The sequence below is a fragment of the Scyliorhinus torazame genome, chromosome 17 (genome assembly GCF_047496885.1).
Source record: "Scyliorhinus torazame isolate Kashiwa2021f chromosome 17, sScyTor2.1, whole genome shotgun sequence".
Taxonomy (NCBI): domain Eukaryota; kingdom Metazoa; phylum Chordata; class Chondrichthyes; order Carcharhiniformes; family Scyliorhinidae; genus Scyliorhinus; species Scyliorhinus torazame.
Window position 1 is genome coordinate 21,258,271 of NC_092723.1, and position 16,253 is coordinate 21,274,523.

At 46.4% G+C, this 16,253-nt stretch overlaps 2 protein-coding genes across 5 annotated transcripts in view; both read left to right on the top strand.

Moving 5' to 3' along the window:
* LOC140393770 (protein phosphatase 1H-like) overlaps positions 1–7,093 on the top strand; it is a 48,548-nt gene extending 41,455 nt beyond the window's left edge. For both annotated transcript variants that reach the window (XM_072480167.1, XM_072480168.1), the window contains exons 8-10: positions 1,114–1,221; positions 2,460–2,611; positions 4,572–7,093. In XM_072480167.1, coding sequence (XP_072336268.1) covers positions 1,114–1,221; positions 2,460–2,611; positions 4,572–4,710 — 399 coding nt within the window. In that variant the 3' untranslated portion in view covers positions 4,711–7,093. The remainder of the gene's footprint in view (positions 1–1,113; positions 1,222–2,459; positions 2,612–4,571) is intronic.
* A 6,589-nt stretch (positions 7,094–13,682) lies between these two features.
* LOC140393771 (chemokine-like protein TAFA-2) overlaps positions 13,683–16,253 on the top strand; it is a 113,431-nt gene continuing 110,860 nt past the window's right edge. For 2 of the 3 annotated variants that reach the window (XM_072480170.1, XM_072480171.1), the window contains exon 1: positions 13,683–14,221. The gene's annotated coding sequence lies outside the window, so the exon portion shown is untranslated. The remainder of the gene's footprint in view (positions 14,222–16,253) is intronic. The other variant, XM_072480169.1, reaches the window with a different exon arrangement.

Genomic DNA, 16,253 nt, shown 5'->3' on the forward strand with positions numbered 1-16,253 from the left:
CCAGCAACCAATCCAGTGAACCTTCACTGTACTGTGCCCAATGCAAGTATATCCTTCCTTAAATATGAAGACCAAAGTTGAACACAGTATTCCAGGTGCAAGTCTCACTAAAACCCCATAAAATAGTAGCAAGATTTGCTGTACTTTAATCCTCTTTCAAATAAAGGCAAATATGCCATTTGCATGTACCTACATGTTCTCTTTCAATGTTACTCGTACTACACCCAAGTGTTTCTCAACGTCAATATTTACAAGTCTTGTGTCCTTTTAAAAAAAAATTCTGCTTTCTATCCTTATGACTAAAGTGAATAACCTCACACATCCCCAAGTTACACTCCATCTGCTACCTTGTCCCCCGCTCACTTAACCTGTCTATATCTCTTTGCAGACTCTTCGTGTGTCCCCCACAGATTGTACTCCCACCCATCTTTGTATCGTCAGCAAACTTAGTTACAATATGCTGTCTTTCTGCCAAATAGTTTAGCCTCACCCAATAGTTTAGCTAGCACACTACCACTTAAATCAGAAGTATGTGCGAACAACACTTGAGTAATGCCATGAACACATCAGTAAAATTATGTTTTATATTGAACAGAAACACAGAACCACTGAAAGCTGCAGCTGGTCATATTCTGTTTTTGGTACAATTGAACTATCTTTTCTGTCCGATGAAGATGAAATTCCGATGTGTATTGTTAAAGACGGAGAGTGCCTGGATTTTACAGAGTCTTACTCTCTCTTGAAACAAGTAACAATTTTGGGCAAATTTTGTTTGAAATTTTCCCTTCTGGGAAGAGAGAGGAGGGTGTGATCAGCACCTCTGGGGACCTGCAAGTTGGGCGGTTTGCCAAGTCTAGGGACTTCACTGTTGAACCTGGGAATGCGCTGTTGTGGGCTGCTTAGAATAATGGCACGAGTTTCAGTTGATTATGAGACCCAGTTTATGCAAACTATTGTCTCACCACAAAGTGTTAGGGGAACATCCCAAGAGGTAACACTTCCTCTACACACGTCAAAGTACAAGCAACATATTTAGCCGGCTCTTGGGGGTTTACCCTGGTAAATGAGGATTACGGAGGTATTAATTTATTGACATTATCCCCCCTCCCCCAGGCTCGTGTCATGGCAACCATCGGAGTCACTCGTGGGCTGGGAGATCACAACCTGAAGGTCTACTGTTCCAATATCCACATCAAACCTTTCCTGTCTTGCATACCAGAGGTGAGAACCAGCAATAGCACTTATCAAAAATGCCAACTTTCCTGGAAGAAGGAGTGATCCAGTAGATACGGAGAAACTTTGATTCTGTTGAGGGTTTTCTACTTTTCATCCAACATTCGACTGGCGAGGAGTCGAATAAACCTTGGGCAATGGGCTTGACTACCATTAGCTTTGCTGATCAGGGTTCAATAGAGTCTTCTGGCTCAGTTATTTTCTAAACCAACATTTTAGCACCCCTGTTTAGAAAGTTCAGATACACATGGATTGTCTCTGGGTCAGAAAGTGGAGCCCTGCTTCCTCACGTCACCAATCCTGTCCCCTGTCAGCCCCCCTGCCTGGTGTATGTCTGAGCTTCAGTCAGCTTTGCTGTCTCGCTCCGTATCCCTGAGAGTCAGTCCACCTCCTCCAGGCTCTGTTTAATCCGCCCTTTGTGCTTTACTGATGCACAGAACCGAACTGAGTTCCCTACCCCACTGCACGACATTGGGGCTCCATAGTTTTGGTGGGTGAGCTAGCCACAACTCTTATAGAACTGTTCCCCATCTGCCACTTGTATAAGTAACACCTTCTGCAAAACCCTCAGCTGGATCTTATCTGAACTACATAAGGATTCGGTACAGAATAAAGCCAGTTGCCATAAATATAAATTTGTCACTAATAAATCCAATAAAGAATTCTTCATTTGAGGGGTGACACAGTAGCATAGTGGTTAGCACTGTTGCTTCACAGCTCGGGGGTCCCAGGTTTGATTCCTGGCTTGGGTCACTGCCTGTGCGGAGTCTGCCCGGGCTCCCCATGTCTGCGTGGGTTTCCTCCGGGTGCTCCGGTTTTCTCCCACAGACCAAATATGTGCAGGTTAGGTGGATTGGCCATGATAAATTGCCCTTGGTGTCCAAAAGATTAGGTACGGTTACTGCGTTACGGGGATAGTGTGGAGGTGTGGGCTTAAGTTAGGGTGCTCTTTACAAGTACCGATGCAGACTCGATGGGCCGAATGGCCTCCTTCTGCACTGTAGATTCTATGATTCTATAAGTTAGTACACACATGAGGCAGAAGGTAGTTCAAGGCTATATTGTTTGAATGGGATGGAGCTGAGAACACACGTGTGGAACATAAACGCTGCCAGAGATCTGTTGGGCCGAATGGTCTGTTTTTCTTGCATCATAAATACTATGTAACTGATGTCACAAAGGCGGTAGTTTGATAAAAATCTAAGCCTCTGTTGTTACCTTGGCAGGTGAAAGTGTACGATGTCGCAAAGTATGAGCATGGAGTGGACGATGTGATAGTACTCGGCACTGACGGTCTGTGGGATGTAGTCTCAGACCGAGAGGTGGCAGACGCGGTCATCCGCATTCTCTCCAACTGCGAGCCCGACAATCCGAACAGGTTGGTGGAGCTGATCGGATTTTCCTAAAGTCTAAGTGATCTCCCCCTCAGAACCAAACCTGGAGATCCAGGGGGCACACGGAGATATAAAGGGGAGTGGTGCAAAAGGTTTCAACGAACCTGCGTTTATATAGCGGCTTGCACAGCATCAGGATGCACTCCTAGTCCATCAAGCTATCGAGGAGCGGTCACCATCTTGGGAAACACAACAGTCCATTTAAACACAGCAAGATCCCACATGCTGCAATGACGTAGCAGCCAGATTGTCTTTGGAGCGCTGCTTGGGTGGGTTGATGTTGGTTGGGTGATGTCATTGGATCTTCTACAAGCATCTCAGGGAGCAGACAGGGCCTCGGGTTAATGTGTCAAACCAAAGGAAGATATCATTAAAGTCCTCATTGACTATTTTCTGACAGTGGATTTAGCTTTCCATTAATTAGCCCACTATTCTATTGAGAATTTCCCATCTTGTAACTGGTGGAAATATTCTGCTTCAACCTTGTGTTCTCACATCAGAGTTTGGTCGTTTTAAGGTTTTGTTTTAACCCCACACTCTTTGAGGAACATAGGAGGAGGCCATTCAGCCCCTCGAGCCTGTCCCTTTGTTCATTTGTTCTACAGTTGATTCATTTACTCACCTTTTCACCGTAACCCTAAATACCCTTGCTGAGCAAAAATAACCCGCACCCCCGCAGGGTTCGTACTTTATCCTCTCCCCTGCTTCAGAGAGCAATATTGCTCATGTACTGCCGAAGGCCCCCTGAAACCAATTCGAATTACAGACTTTCATAGCTTCATACTGCACAGCAGGAAGCCTCCATACCTGTGGCAGCTCATTGAAATACTACCCAATGTTTGCAATTCCCCACCTCCCACCCCTCCAATCTTTCCCCACACCCGTGCGGATTTTCCCATTTAAGTCGCTTTTAGAGGTTAGGATTGAATCTGATAATCTGATTTCCCCCACCCCATATTTCAGGCAGCGCGTTCTAAATCAGAACACCTTGCTGCATTTAAAAAAAACAACAAAATAATAACAATTCTCCCATTCACCCTGCTAAGAATTATCTTCAATCTTGTTTCCTGGTATCTGAGCCTTTTGCCAATGAAATAGTTTCTCCTTCTTTACTCTGTCAAAGCTCCTCAATTTTGAATAGCTCTCCCTGTAACCTTCTCTGCTCGAAGGGAACCGATCCCAGCTTCCCTAGTACCTCTCCATAACTGAAAGCCCTCACCTCTGACGCCATTCCAGTCGCCAGTGCCCAGGTGCCTGAAGCCGCCTCTATTCACCTGAGCAACGCGGAGAGAGGAAGAGCTTGTTGTTTTCTTTCGCATTCCATTCCATAGAATCCCTACAGTACAGAAGGAGGCCATCCGGCCCATCCAGTCTGCACCGACCCTCCAAAAGAGCACCGCACCTAGGCCCACACCCCTACCTATCCCATAACCCCACCGAACCTGCACATCTTTGGACTGGAGCACCCGGAGGAAACCCACGCAGACACTGGGAGAATGTGCAAATCCCGCACAGACAGTGACCCAAGGCTGGAATGAAACCTGTGTCCCTGGTGCTGTGAGGCAGTAGTGCTAACCACCGTGACACTCCCAATCATTGGTGCCGAACGTGAGGCTCAAACCCCCCCACCCTGATCAAGAGCCTCACGCTCTATTGAGTAAGCTAGCCAATCACCCTGGGCTTTTCACACGCTCCAAAGTGAATTAAATGCATTCACTTAATTCCGAAATTGAGGCTGATGTGGGGAAAGTAGCTTGGGTGTTTTCAAAAAGCAGATGATGGAAAAGGGAATAAGAAGATATTCTGAAAGGCCGAGATGAGATTGATGCAATGGGAGGAAACTCGTGTAGTGTGTAAGCACCAGCGCGTACTATGTTGGGCCGAATGGCCTGTTTCTGTGCTGTACATTCCACATGATACGATTGTACGTAATTCTCTCTGCAGATTCACGATGGCTGCTGAGGACTTGGTGATGAGGTCCCGCGGAATCTTGAAGGAACATGGCTGGCGGCTATCCAACGACAGACTGGGCTCGGGCGATGACATCTCTGTCTTTGTTATTCCTCTTTACGGTCATACATGACCTGTTTTTGGACTGTGTCTTTCCTGGAACTCTGTAATGACTGGTAATGGAGCTGTTTGGGTCTAAATACCCTTGGCGGACCTTTTTTCCTCCTCTCCTTTTTAATCTGCTTCTTCCATCCGCTTGAAACATAGAGCAAGGTTTTCCAGCCGTACATGGCAGTGCGATCTTCCTGCCCCGCCCTGACAGTGCACCCCCGCCCTGGCATTCCATAGGAAAACCCTTTGACAATGGCGGGACCAGGAGATCCTGTCTCCGGTGGGCTGCTAGCCGCTGCCGAAAAACATGTGGCGGGTTGCTCGACAAGTCCCGTCCCTTATCTTTCCCAGCAGAAGCAGCGGCAGAAGAAGAAAAGCCTGCATTCAGATAGCACCTTTCCCAGCTTCAGCATGGGACATCTCAAAGTGCTTTACAGCCCATGAAGTACCTTTGAAATGTAGTCGTCTTGCTAATGTAGGAATGACGGTAACCACTTTGTGCACAGCAAGATGCCACAAGCAGCAATGCCACAAATAATCTGGTGATCATTTTTTTTCAAGTGATGTTGGTTGAGGGATGAATTTTAACCCCTGTTCTTTCAAACATTGTTGTGGGCATACACCCACCTGATGGGACAGACAGGGCCGCAGCTTAATATTTTGTCCAAAAGGCAGCTCCTGCAACAGTGCTGCACTCCCTCAGTACTGCATTGGGCATGTTAGTTTGAACTTTGTCCGTGGAGAGGGGCTCGAAGTGTGTTACACACTAAACCACAGCTGACATATTGGAGGTTCCAATGTCTAAGTCCTGTATGGAACGGTGCGCGACCCATGTCCAGAATCTATCCGGGCAAGGCTACTGATCCGAGGGCAATGTCCAGTTGGATGATCATTCTGACCTGAGCACGGGCTGAGAGTTCAAACTGTACCCACCTTGCTATTTTTAATTTCTGGTTTCCAGTCTTTGACAGAGAGAGAGAGAGAGAGGTATTTATGAAATTTAAAAAAAGTGAAGATGTTCTGCAAACTTGAAACAAAAATAGAAACTATTGGAGACGGACAGAAGGCACATTTGGTGTTGATAATTTTCCAGGATTGCCCTGGGGCGAGCAGGAATTAAGGATTAAACTCTTGGGCAGGACTGCAAACATAAACTGGTCGAAAAACCGGAGTAGACAATACCAATTACTGTTTCTTTCAACACTTGTAAATTATCAAAATATTGAATAGAAGGAAAAGACAGTGATGTGATATTATCTCCATAAACACCTCGGCCAGAAATGAAAAGTCTGATATTTTAAAAAAGACATTTAAAATGTTTTAAAAAAAATTTTGAGTACCCAATTATTTTGTTTCCAATTAAGGGGCAATTTAGCGTGGCCAATCCACCTACTCGGCACATCTTTTGGGTTGTGGGGGCGAAACCCACGCAGACACGGGGAGAATGTGCAGGCTCCACACGGACAGTGACCCAGAGCCGGGATCGAACCTGGGACCTCGGCGCCGTGAGGCAGCAGTGCTAACCACTGCGCCAATGTGCTGCCCTATGAAAAGTCTGATATGACTCTTCTTTGAAACGTTCGCTCAGATTTTCAGGATCTGCAGTATTTTGCTTTTATACTTCTGCCCAGCATGAGGAATCCTCGCCCCCATTTAAAAGAAAAAGCTTTAACCATCTTAAATATCTCACAAGCTAAATATTGGTGAAGTCAATTCTCAAGTTGAACCCTCCATCATCTCCCCCAGGGCAACATCGAAATGTTAAATGATTGGGGTGGCACATCGGCACAGTGGTTAGCACTACTGTCTCACCGCACCAGGGACCCGGGTTCGATTCCGAACTTGTATGGCTGTCTGTGCGGAGTCTGCACGCTTCCCCGTGTCTGCGTGGGCTTCCTCCGGGTGCTGCGGGTTCCTCCCACAGTCCAAAGATGCGCAGGTTAGGTGGGGTTAGATTTGGCCGAATGGCCTCCTGCACTAGGGATTCTAAGATGGTTCAATGATTATTCAAGTGTCTTTTCCTCACCACACCTCCCAATGGTGTTCCTTCCTGATGTGAGAAAGTGTCAATCCTCAATGAGACCCAGGAATGAACAACTCTCTGGGGGAAACCTCTTTGAATACTGGCCTCATGCATGACTAACATTTGTTCTTCTTGAGAAATTATGAACTTTTTGAAGCCCTTGGAAAATGGAGGTAGGTTGTGTGGCATTTGTGTGGAACCCTGTGCACCAACCAGGTAAACTAAAGTACCCTCCTCTGTGTCTGAGGAACTCTTTCAAATATTGAGTTTGCTATTTTGGTCCATTACATTAGTTATCAGTCTGCGTGGAGACGCTGTTGAAGAATTGTGAATAATATCTGTTGTTATAAAGTTATTAACATGAATAAAGAGTCACACCCTGTTTTACTGCCTGTATTTCATGATATACATCAGCATATCATGGTGCAATCACACACACACTGACACACTGATGGACATACAGTAGGACCAACCAGCATACACAACATCGCAGCCAATCACCAGTGAGAGCACACGCACTATATAGACAGGGGACACCAGAGTTCCCGCTCATTCTAGTAGCAGCCAGCTCAGAGCACAGAGCTCACAGCCTGCAACACAGACATTCACCATGTGCTGAGTGCCTCACCTAGATAGTGATAGGACAGGGTCCACAGATAAGCTGCCCAAGCTTACAGTATGTTATTACAGTTGAGTTGTTAACAAAATAGAGTTACACCAACTCCAGCCGTGTTGACCTGTTTGTAGACCAGAACACCCAACACGACATGTATGTTTCTAAAGATGGAGGTACTGTGGACTCTGGCGGCGCTTAGCACGGGGCTAATTCGCTGGCTTTGAAAGCAGACCAAGGCAGGCCAGCAGCTCGGTTCAATTCCCGTACCAGCCTCCCCGAACAGGCGCCGGAATGTGGCGACTAGGGGCTTTTCACAGAACTTCATTTGAAGCCTACTTGTGACAAGCGATTTTCATTTTTTCATTTCAAAGTTCTCTTGGTGCCTGCATGAGCTATGTGGTGTAGGGACAAAAGATCAGGAGAAGACCATTCAGCCCTTCAACCCTATTCCTGGTAAAGAAATATGCAGACACACTTGCCGAGAGAGAGTATAGATAGTCCTCACCACCGACTCCTTTCAGCTTTGCAACAATCGTAGAATGGTTACAGCACGAGACCATTTGGCCCCTGGTGTCGAGTGACTCTCTGCAAGGGAAACTCCGCCAGTCCCATTCAGCTAGTCCCCGCTTTGCTCTATGGCCCTGCAAACCTTTGTCTTCAGATGATTACCTAATTTCCTTTCGCATTTTATTGAGCCAATGCAAAGTCCCCGAGCCACGCGACACCACCCCGTCCTGCTGTGTTGAGTGCGGATAGGCCTCCGCTGTGTGTGGAGCGGACATTCTTCTATGATGTGGAGCACAGTTTGCTCTCCCACAGGCACATAGGGGGCTGACACTGCCCCAACTGCGGAGGGTGTGTGTGTGCGTGTGTACGTGCGCGCGTGCGCTGAACAGGGGCTGGTTTAGCACGGCTAAATAGCTGGCTTTCAAAGCAGGCCAAGCAGCGCGGGTTCAATTTATTTCAACAGGGTTGGAGCCAGCCCTGAGCCTTGGGAGAGTCCATTGGTTTGTCTTTTCCATGTACTTTTACCTGTCCAAGGTGAAAACCACATCAGCCAGGCCACAACTGAATCTGCCTCCACCAGACTCTCAGACCGTGCAGTCCAGATCCTAACCATGCATTTGGAAAGACGTTTTGTCTGTTGTTGCCAATGGTTCATTTGCCAATCATTGTAAATTGGTATTGTCTGATACTTGATCCTTCCAGCAATGAGAACAGTTTTCCCCTCCAACTATTCTGTGCCTCCTTCTGCATCTTTTCAGAACTCTCTCTCTCAAAAGCCTTCACATCCTCCCTAAAATGTGGTGCCCAGAATTGAACACACTACTCCAGTTGAGACTGAACCAGTGTTTTACTTTAAAAAAAAAAAATAATAATAATTTAGAGTACCCAATTCATTTTTTTTCAATTAAGGGACAATTTAGCGTGGCCAATCTTTGGGTTGTGGGGTAGAAACTCACTCAAACACGGGGAGAATGTGCAAACTCCACACGGACAGTGACCCAGAGCCGGGATCGAACCTGGGCCCTCGGCGCCGTAGGCAGCAATGCTAACCACTATGTCACCGTGCTGCCCTTGAACCAGTGTTTTATGAAGGTGCGTCATAACTTACTTATTTTGTGCTCAATGGCTTGAATTTATAAATGCACGGAGTACAAAATCACTCTGTTCTCGGATTTCTGCTGAATCTTCACCGTTTACACTCACCTTATTAACTTTGAAAAATCCCAAATAATCGTCAAGAACGCACAATTTTTTTGCAAAGAGAAATATTGAAAACAAGTGAAGAGGCTACTCGGGAGGAACACCGGCGCACGGGATAGGTTCTACCAGGGCCACTCGGATCCTGACATCAATACAGCCTTAGTTCAAACGTGGACAAAAGAGTTGAGTTGAACTCCAGCGGTGAGGTGAGAGTGACTCCACGTGACTTAAGACAGCATTTGATCGAGCAAAGGGAAAGTTGCTGTAGCCCCAGATGACCATAGGCTACTTTCCCCTTTGAGGGGGAGAGCTGACTGGTGGTGATTTAACCTGAGGATCACCACACCTCAGGCCGAGGAGCAAGATTGAGAAGGCGGGGCCTTCATGGTCAAGTATGGCATCAAGGAGCCTTAGCAAAATGAGTTTATGGGAATCTGGGTGGGGGGGGGGGGTACTCTGCTGGGTGGAGTCATACCTAGCACAAAGGAAGATGGTTGGAGGTCAGCCATCTCAGTCCTGGGACATTGCTGCAGAAGTTCCATAGCATAGTGTCCGAGGCCCAACCATCTTCAGCTGCTTCATCAAAGACCTTCCCTCCATCATAACGTCAGAAGTGGGGATGTTCACTGATATTTGAATAACTTTCAGCACCATTCGAGACTCCTCAAGTACTGAAGCTGTCCATGTCCAAACGCATGTCCAAGCTGGCCAATATCCAGGCTTGGGCTGATCGATGGCAAGTAGCATTTATGCTACACAAGTACCATGCAATGATTATCAATAAATAGAGGGAATCTAACCATCTCCTTTTGACTTTCAATGGCTTACCATCACCGAATCCTGCATTATCAACATCCTGAGGGTTCTGATTGACCAGAAACTGAACTGGACTTGCCATATAAATATTGTGGCAGCATGAGGAGGTCGGAAGTTGTGGACTCTGCAGAGAGTAGCTCACCTCCTGGCTCCCCAGAGCACGCATATCATCTAAACAGCGCAAGACTTCCGGTTGCGGCGATGACCAGCTAAGCCGCACGTTTCGGCGGCTCCAGCTCAAACGGACCTTCGGGCTCTTTTAAGAGCCCCAACGGGAAATTCTTTCGTGACGAAACCCGGTGTGGGGTGAGGCAACAGGGAGTCCCCCCCCCAGCGGAAAAGAAAAATATCGGCGGCCAGATCTCGGAGAATCCTCGAGGACAGCGGCAGACAACAGGACAACAGCACATGTAACGGGAGCAAGGTTGAGCAGGTTCTTCGGAGTGGAGGACAAATGCGGGAAGTGCGGGGGAAGCCCGGCCAACCACACACATGTTTTGGTCGTGCCCGGCATTGGAGGGGAGTGGCGGGAGTGATCTCGAAGGTGGTGAAGGTCCGGGTCAAGCCAGGTTGGGGGTTAGCTATATTTGGGGTAGCGGATGAGCCGGGAGTGCAGGAGGCAAAAGAAGCCGATATTGTGGCCTTTGCGTCCCTAGTAGCCCGGCGTAGGATTTTACTCATGTGGAAGGAAGCGAAACCCCCCGGCGTGGAGGCCTGGATAAACGATATGGCAGGGTTCATAAAACTGGAGCGGATGAAGTTTGCGCTGAGAGGATCGGCTCAAGGGTTCACCAGGTGGTGGCAACCGTTCCTCGACTATCTAGCGGAACGTTAGGGGGAAAATAGATGGCCAACAGCAGCCCGAGGGAGGGAAGGGGGGGGTAAATTGTTTGTGTTCTAGATAGGGTGAGGGGGTGGGGGGGGGGGGAGCATTATTTCGTGTTATTTTGTTAGTTCACTATTTTATTTTAACAATGTTATCTATCAGTTATCATGTTACCATTTTTGTTGATTTGTAAGGGGGAAAATTTGAGTTCGAAAACTTTAATGAAAATATATTTTTTTAAAAATATCTAAACAGCACAAGTCAGGAGTGTGATGGAATACTGTGATGAGAGATATTTTATAAAACATTTTTGGGGTCTATTGCATTATTCTGTAAAGTTGACTTGTGAGCCTGTGTGAAACTAATTTAATTAAACTGGGGATTGATTGAGAGGGTTTGAGACATGAAATGAGTGTAGGTGTTAAAGGCATGCATTTGCTGTTTGCATGGCCAATTGAATTTTCTATAAATAAAGAAGCAGTGGATAGAAATTTGCATAAGGAGATACGTTCATTTTTGTATTTTCAGCTGTTAAATTTCAAAGGGGAGTAAAATGTGTTACAACTTGGAATAAATAAACAGGGAAACGTTATTGCATTTTATTTGATCTGAAAGTGGGGGCAATGTGGATTGCTTGAAAGAATTTTATGTTTTGGAAAAGTTAAGTTTCAAAGAGGTGCTGGGGTCAATAGTGTTGAACATGGAAGGGAAAAAGGATATTTAAGGTGTTGAGCTGTTTTTGGTGGTGGCGATGTGAGACCTCCTGGGTACAGCTCTGTGTGGGGGAGAGAGCAAAAGTGAAGAGGCAAAGTTTGAAGTAGCCATTCCAGGCAAGCCAGAAAAGTCTGTTTTTCAGAAAGACGTGTTTTGTTTTTGAAGTTCCTTGAATTTGCACAGCAGAATGGAAGCGATTGTAAGACGTTCTGTGATATACCTTTCCTGCAGCAAGAGTGGGCTTGCCTTGTAGTGGTATCACTGAAATTTTGTAGTTAAACAAAGGAAATGAAATGAGGAAAAGGCCCACGTATGCGGGGAATCTGAATGCAGAACAGAGGAAGCTGCCAAACCTCAGCAGGTCTGGCAGCATCTGTAAGGAGGGAAAGCAGAGCTAACGTTTCGAGTGCTTTGGCTCTTTGTCAAAACTGAAGGGAGGGAGAATGTGTCAAAGCTGAAGGGAGGGAGAATGTGTTAAAGCTGTGGGAGTTTGCAAGAAAAGCAACAACTCCAGGACAAAGCAGCCTGCTTAATTAGCATCGCATCCGCCACCATACAGTGGCTGCACAGTGTACCATCTGCGTCGTGCGCTGCAGCAACGCACCAAGCCTTCTTCGACAGCACCTTCCAAACCCGAGACCCCTACCACCGAGAAGCACAAGGCCAGCAGATACATGGGAGCACCAGCACAGGCAAGCTCCCCTCCAAGCTACTCAACATTCTGACTTGGAACTGTATCATTGTTCCTTCACTGTGGTCAAAATCCTGGAAATCCCTATCTAACAGCACAATGGGCGCACCTCCACCACATGGACCGCAGCGGTTTGAGAGGGCAGCTCATCACGCCAACTTTTGATGGGCAATAAATGCCCACCTACCCAACCCACACCCTGTGAATGGGTAAATTTAAGAAGTGCTCCCCTCTGCCTCCTTTGGTTAACCCTATTACAATTACGCAGCAGCTCTTCCTTGGGGTTTTTCCCTGCTGTGTTGGTGCTCTGTAACTACAAAGCTGAAAAAAAAAATATTTTCAATTAAAGGTTCCCATCTCACTGGGGAGATTTCAGACCGATCCACATTCGACAACCAGCTCTGAAAACTCTGCTCACATTTTGACAGCGTTGACAAATTCTACCAGAGCAGCTGAGGCACTCCACCACATTCTTTTACTTTAATTTTTTAAAAGAACTTAGAGTATCCAATTCATTGTTTTTTAATTAAGGGGCATTTTAGCAAGGCCAATCCGCCTGCCCTGTACATCTTTGGGTTGTGGGGGTGAGACCGACGCAGACACAGGGAGAATATGCAAACTCCATACGGACAGTGACCTGGGCTGGAATCGAACCTGGTCCTTAGTGCCGTGAGGCAGCGGTGCCAGCCACTGCGCCACTGGGCCACACAGGGCTCCACCACATTCTACAACTATCAGCAGCATTCAAAATAAAACAACCCAAAACATTCGAATAAAAAGCCAATTTGCCCTTTTGTTGAAGGATTGTCACCTAAACTAAATGGTTTTTCCCTGGGTTATTCCCTCTCTGGCTACCAAGTGTCTTGAAATCCATCCACCAGTTTTTGACATGCATTGTTTACAGACTAACAACAGGTGAAAATATTACCTCCAACCACTTTCAGTGGCAGAGGTGAGTTGTGTATTGTTGTGTGTGCAATTCATACGGCCACCACATTGTGGCAGCAGAGTATCAAGAACAAAGCAAGTGTCTCTTCCAGCAGTTTTTAAACACAGATCACTTTGCAATCTTATGTTTTCCCCCCTTTTACCTTGTGACCGGTACTGAAATCCCGTTTTGCAACTCTCTCCAGATTATCAGTTCCATTGACTTCCTTTGCAGATAGATGCACACAATTGGCTGCACACACACATACAGGGGTGTATTGTCTGGAGAAGGTTACAGAGGTAGTTAGGGGGTGTTTCTGATTTTTTCTGTATCGGGGTGTCTAGAGTGGTCATCTTATCACCTGAGTCATAGAATCATAGAATTTACAGTGTACAAGGAGGCCATTCGACCCATCGAGTCTGCACCGGCCCTTGGAAAGAGCACCCTATTTAAGCCCTGGTGCTGTGAAGCCACAGTGCTACCCACTTGTGCTACCGTGCTGCCCTGCCGTTACATCTTGTTTCCCGTTAGGGTCCCTGTCGCTGCCTGCACTTTGTCAAAGTGATCTCAGGGTGGCACTGTGCCCCAGCACACCGAGTGTGAGATCCCTGTGGAGCAACAACGGCATCTGCAGCAGCAGGAGCAGCAGAATAGCCCAGCCCAGCCCAGCTCCCTCTAACTACCGATCGCACACATCACACACTATCTCAGACCCGCCAGCCGCTTATCTCTCCTGTCAAACAGCACACTACACACGGATGGTGCCAATAGACATTGTCTTTACCAGCAGCACTGAAGAACAACAGCTGCAAACAAATACCAAAGCACAAATAAGCCCCAGGTCGCAGCTGCAATTGCCTCTCCTCGTCCTTGCCTTGACTAGGATAATTGCCGCCTTCACCAGGAGATAAAGTGGCCACTCTGACGAGGCGACCAGACCGAAAGTTTGAAGAGGTTTTATTCCAGAAAACAACCACCCCCTCCTCCCAAAATCCACCGTTTGAGGAAGGGGGGGGGGGAGGGGGTTTGGGCAAACTATCCTCAGGTTGATGAGCCGAGTGGAGTCTCAGGAAGCGGTGAGAGAGAGAAAGAGGACGGCATTGTTGACAATCTTCAGCACTGTGGAACAACCCAGGATGGTGGTACTGATGTTGGGAGGATTTAAAGGAATGGACTGTCACTAATACTTCTGTGTTCACAGCAGGACAACAGGTAAGGAAGAGAGAAGGGAAACTGGTGGAAGGTTGAGTGAGTGGAATGTTTATTCTTGCTCCCTCCCCCTCTATCTCTCCTTGATTCTCTTTCCCCCTCTCCTCCTCTCTCCCTCCTTCTCTCTATCTCTCCCTCCTTGTCTTCCTCCTTCCTCTTTCCCTGTCTCCTCTCTCTTTCCCTCCCCATCTCCCTCTCTCATTCTCTCTTTCTCTCCGTCTCTATCTCTCTCCCTCCTTCTGCCTCTCTCTCTCCCCTCCTCTCTCCCACTCTCCTCTCTCTGGTGGGAGTGGTACAATGTCTCTGGGCTTTTTGAATTAGGATAAAGTTAGAGACTCCTGGAAACTTCTACACCTGGGCATTCCTCGCTTTTCTATCTATCCCCCTGACACTGATAACTTAGCAGATTCATTGCTGCTGACTGACTCCCAACTCATTCATTCAGCGTAAAGCTAAGCTCATGTTTATGGAGTAACTTAAAAAGGTGCCCTGTATTTCCTGCTGTCTAACAAGACTGGAATAATGTTCAAATGGAATTCAATATGATTCAAATCCTTTTTACACTTTAATATCAGCTGAGTAATTTTGAAAATGCGCAGAGCGACATTTACTGTAATAAGTGAATGATTAAATCATCCAATGCCTGTGGTAAAGGAAGGATAAATATCCAGTCACTAAAATCAGTGTCAAATTGAACTCCGGGACTAAGTTCAGTCCAGGGACTCAGAGATGAAGCTTTCGGTTTCTCTCTAAACCCCCCTCCCACTGATCCCCACACTTATCCTGGGATTTTATCTGCCAGTGACTCTGGGTGGGGTGGCTGGTGAGTGTCTTTGTTATGAAGCATTTGTGGGAGAGATTGGATAGAACACAAGGTCTTTGTCATTTTTGTGTGAAAGGAGAGATGAAATATATGTTCAGAATGTATTTCAGCGTGAGTGTCTATACCTGAGTGTGAGACTATCTGTAAATGTATGTGTGTGTGCGTCAATGTTGAATGTTTATGCAAGTGCGAGAACACATGTGTGTGTATATTTGAGTGTGAGAATGTGTAAATTGTGTGTGTAAATTTGAGAATATGTGTAAGTGTGTGTGTATATATATATATATGAATGTGTGTGCACACATTTGTGTATTTGTGTAAGTGTGTGTACATATGAGTGTGAGAATATGCGTAAGTATGTGTGTGTCAGGGTGTTACAGCACAGAAAGAGGTCGTTCAGCCCATCGAGTGCATGCCAGCTCCCCGCAGACCAACCCAGTCAGTCCCACTCCCCTGCTCGATCCCCTGAAAGATTATTTCCTTCAATCATTGGCAATCATTCACAAGGATTGCAGGTTTTGTGCCATTTGCAAATTTTGAGATTAAGACCTGCACATCGAATTGCAGCTCACTAATATATCGCTGTGTGTATCCTGCCGTCTGATTTCAAAAACAGCTGCTCGCTGCAACTCCCCGTGAATCAGTATCCATGCTGTTGCCCCAGGCTTCATTTTACTGGCAAACCTATTATGTTGGACCTTTCAAAATGCCTTTTGAAAATCTATTTACACCACATCGCCCACATTAAACCTCTGCTAACAAATCGAAAAAACTCAATCAATTTTGTTAAGTGCAATTTGTTAACAAGTTCTTGCTGGTTTTCCTTAATTAATTCACATTTGTCCATATAACTGTTAATTTTTCCCAGGATTACCGTTTCTGTAAGCTTTCTCGCCACTGAGATTGAACTAACTAACTTGTAGCTACATTTTTGAACAAGCTTGTACACATTTGCCATTCTCCGTTCCTCTGGCACCACTCCAGTACCTAAGCAGAATTTGAAGATCATGGACAATAACGACAGAATTTCCACCCTTATTCCCTGAACATCCTCCAAGGCATCTGCCCTGCTCCTGGCAACTAATCATCTTTAAGTATAGCCAGCCTTTCTACTATCTCTTCTTCCTGAATGTTTAGTAAGATTTGTGAATTTCGTTTTATTTGTTTATGGGATGTGGGCATCGCAGGCTGTGCATTTTGTTGCCCATCCCT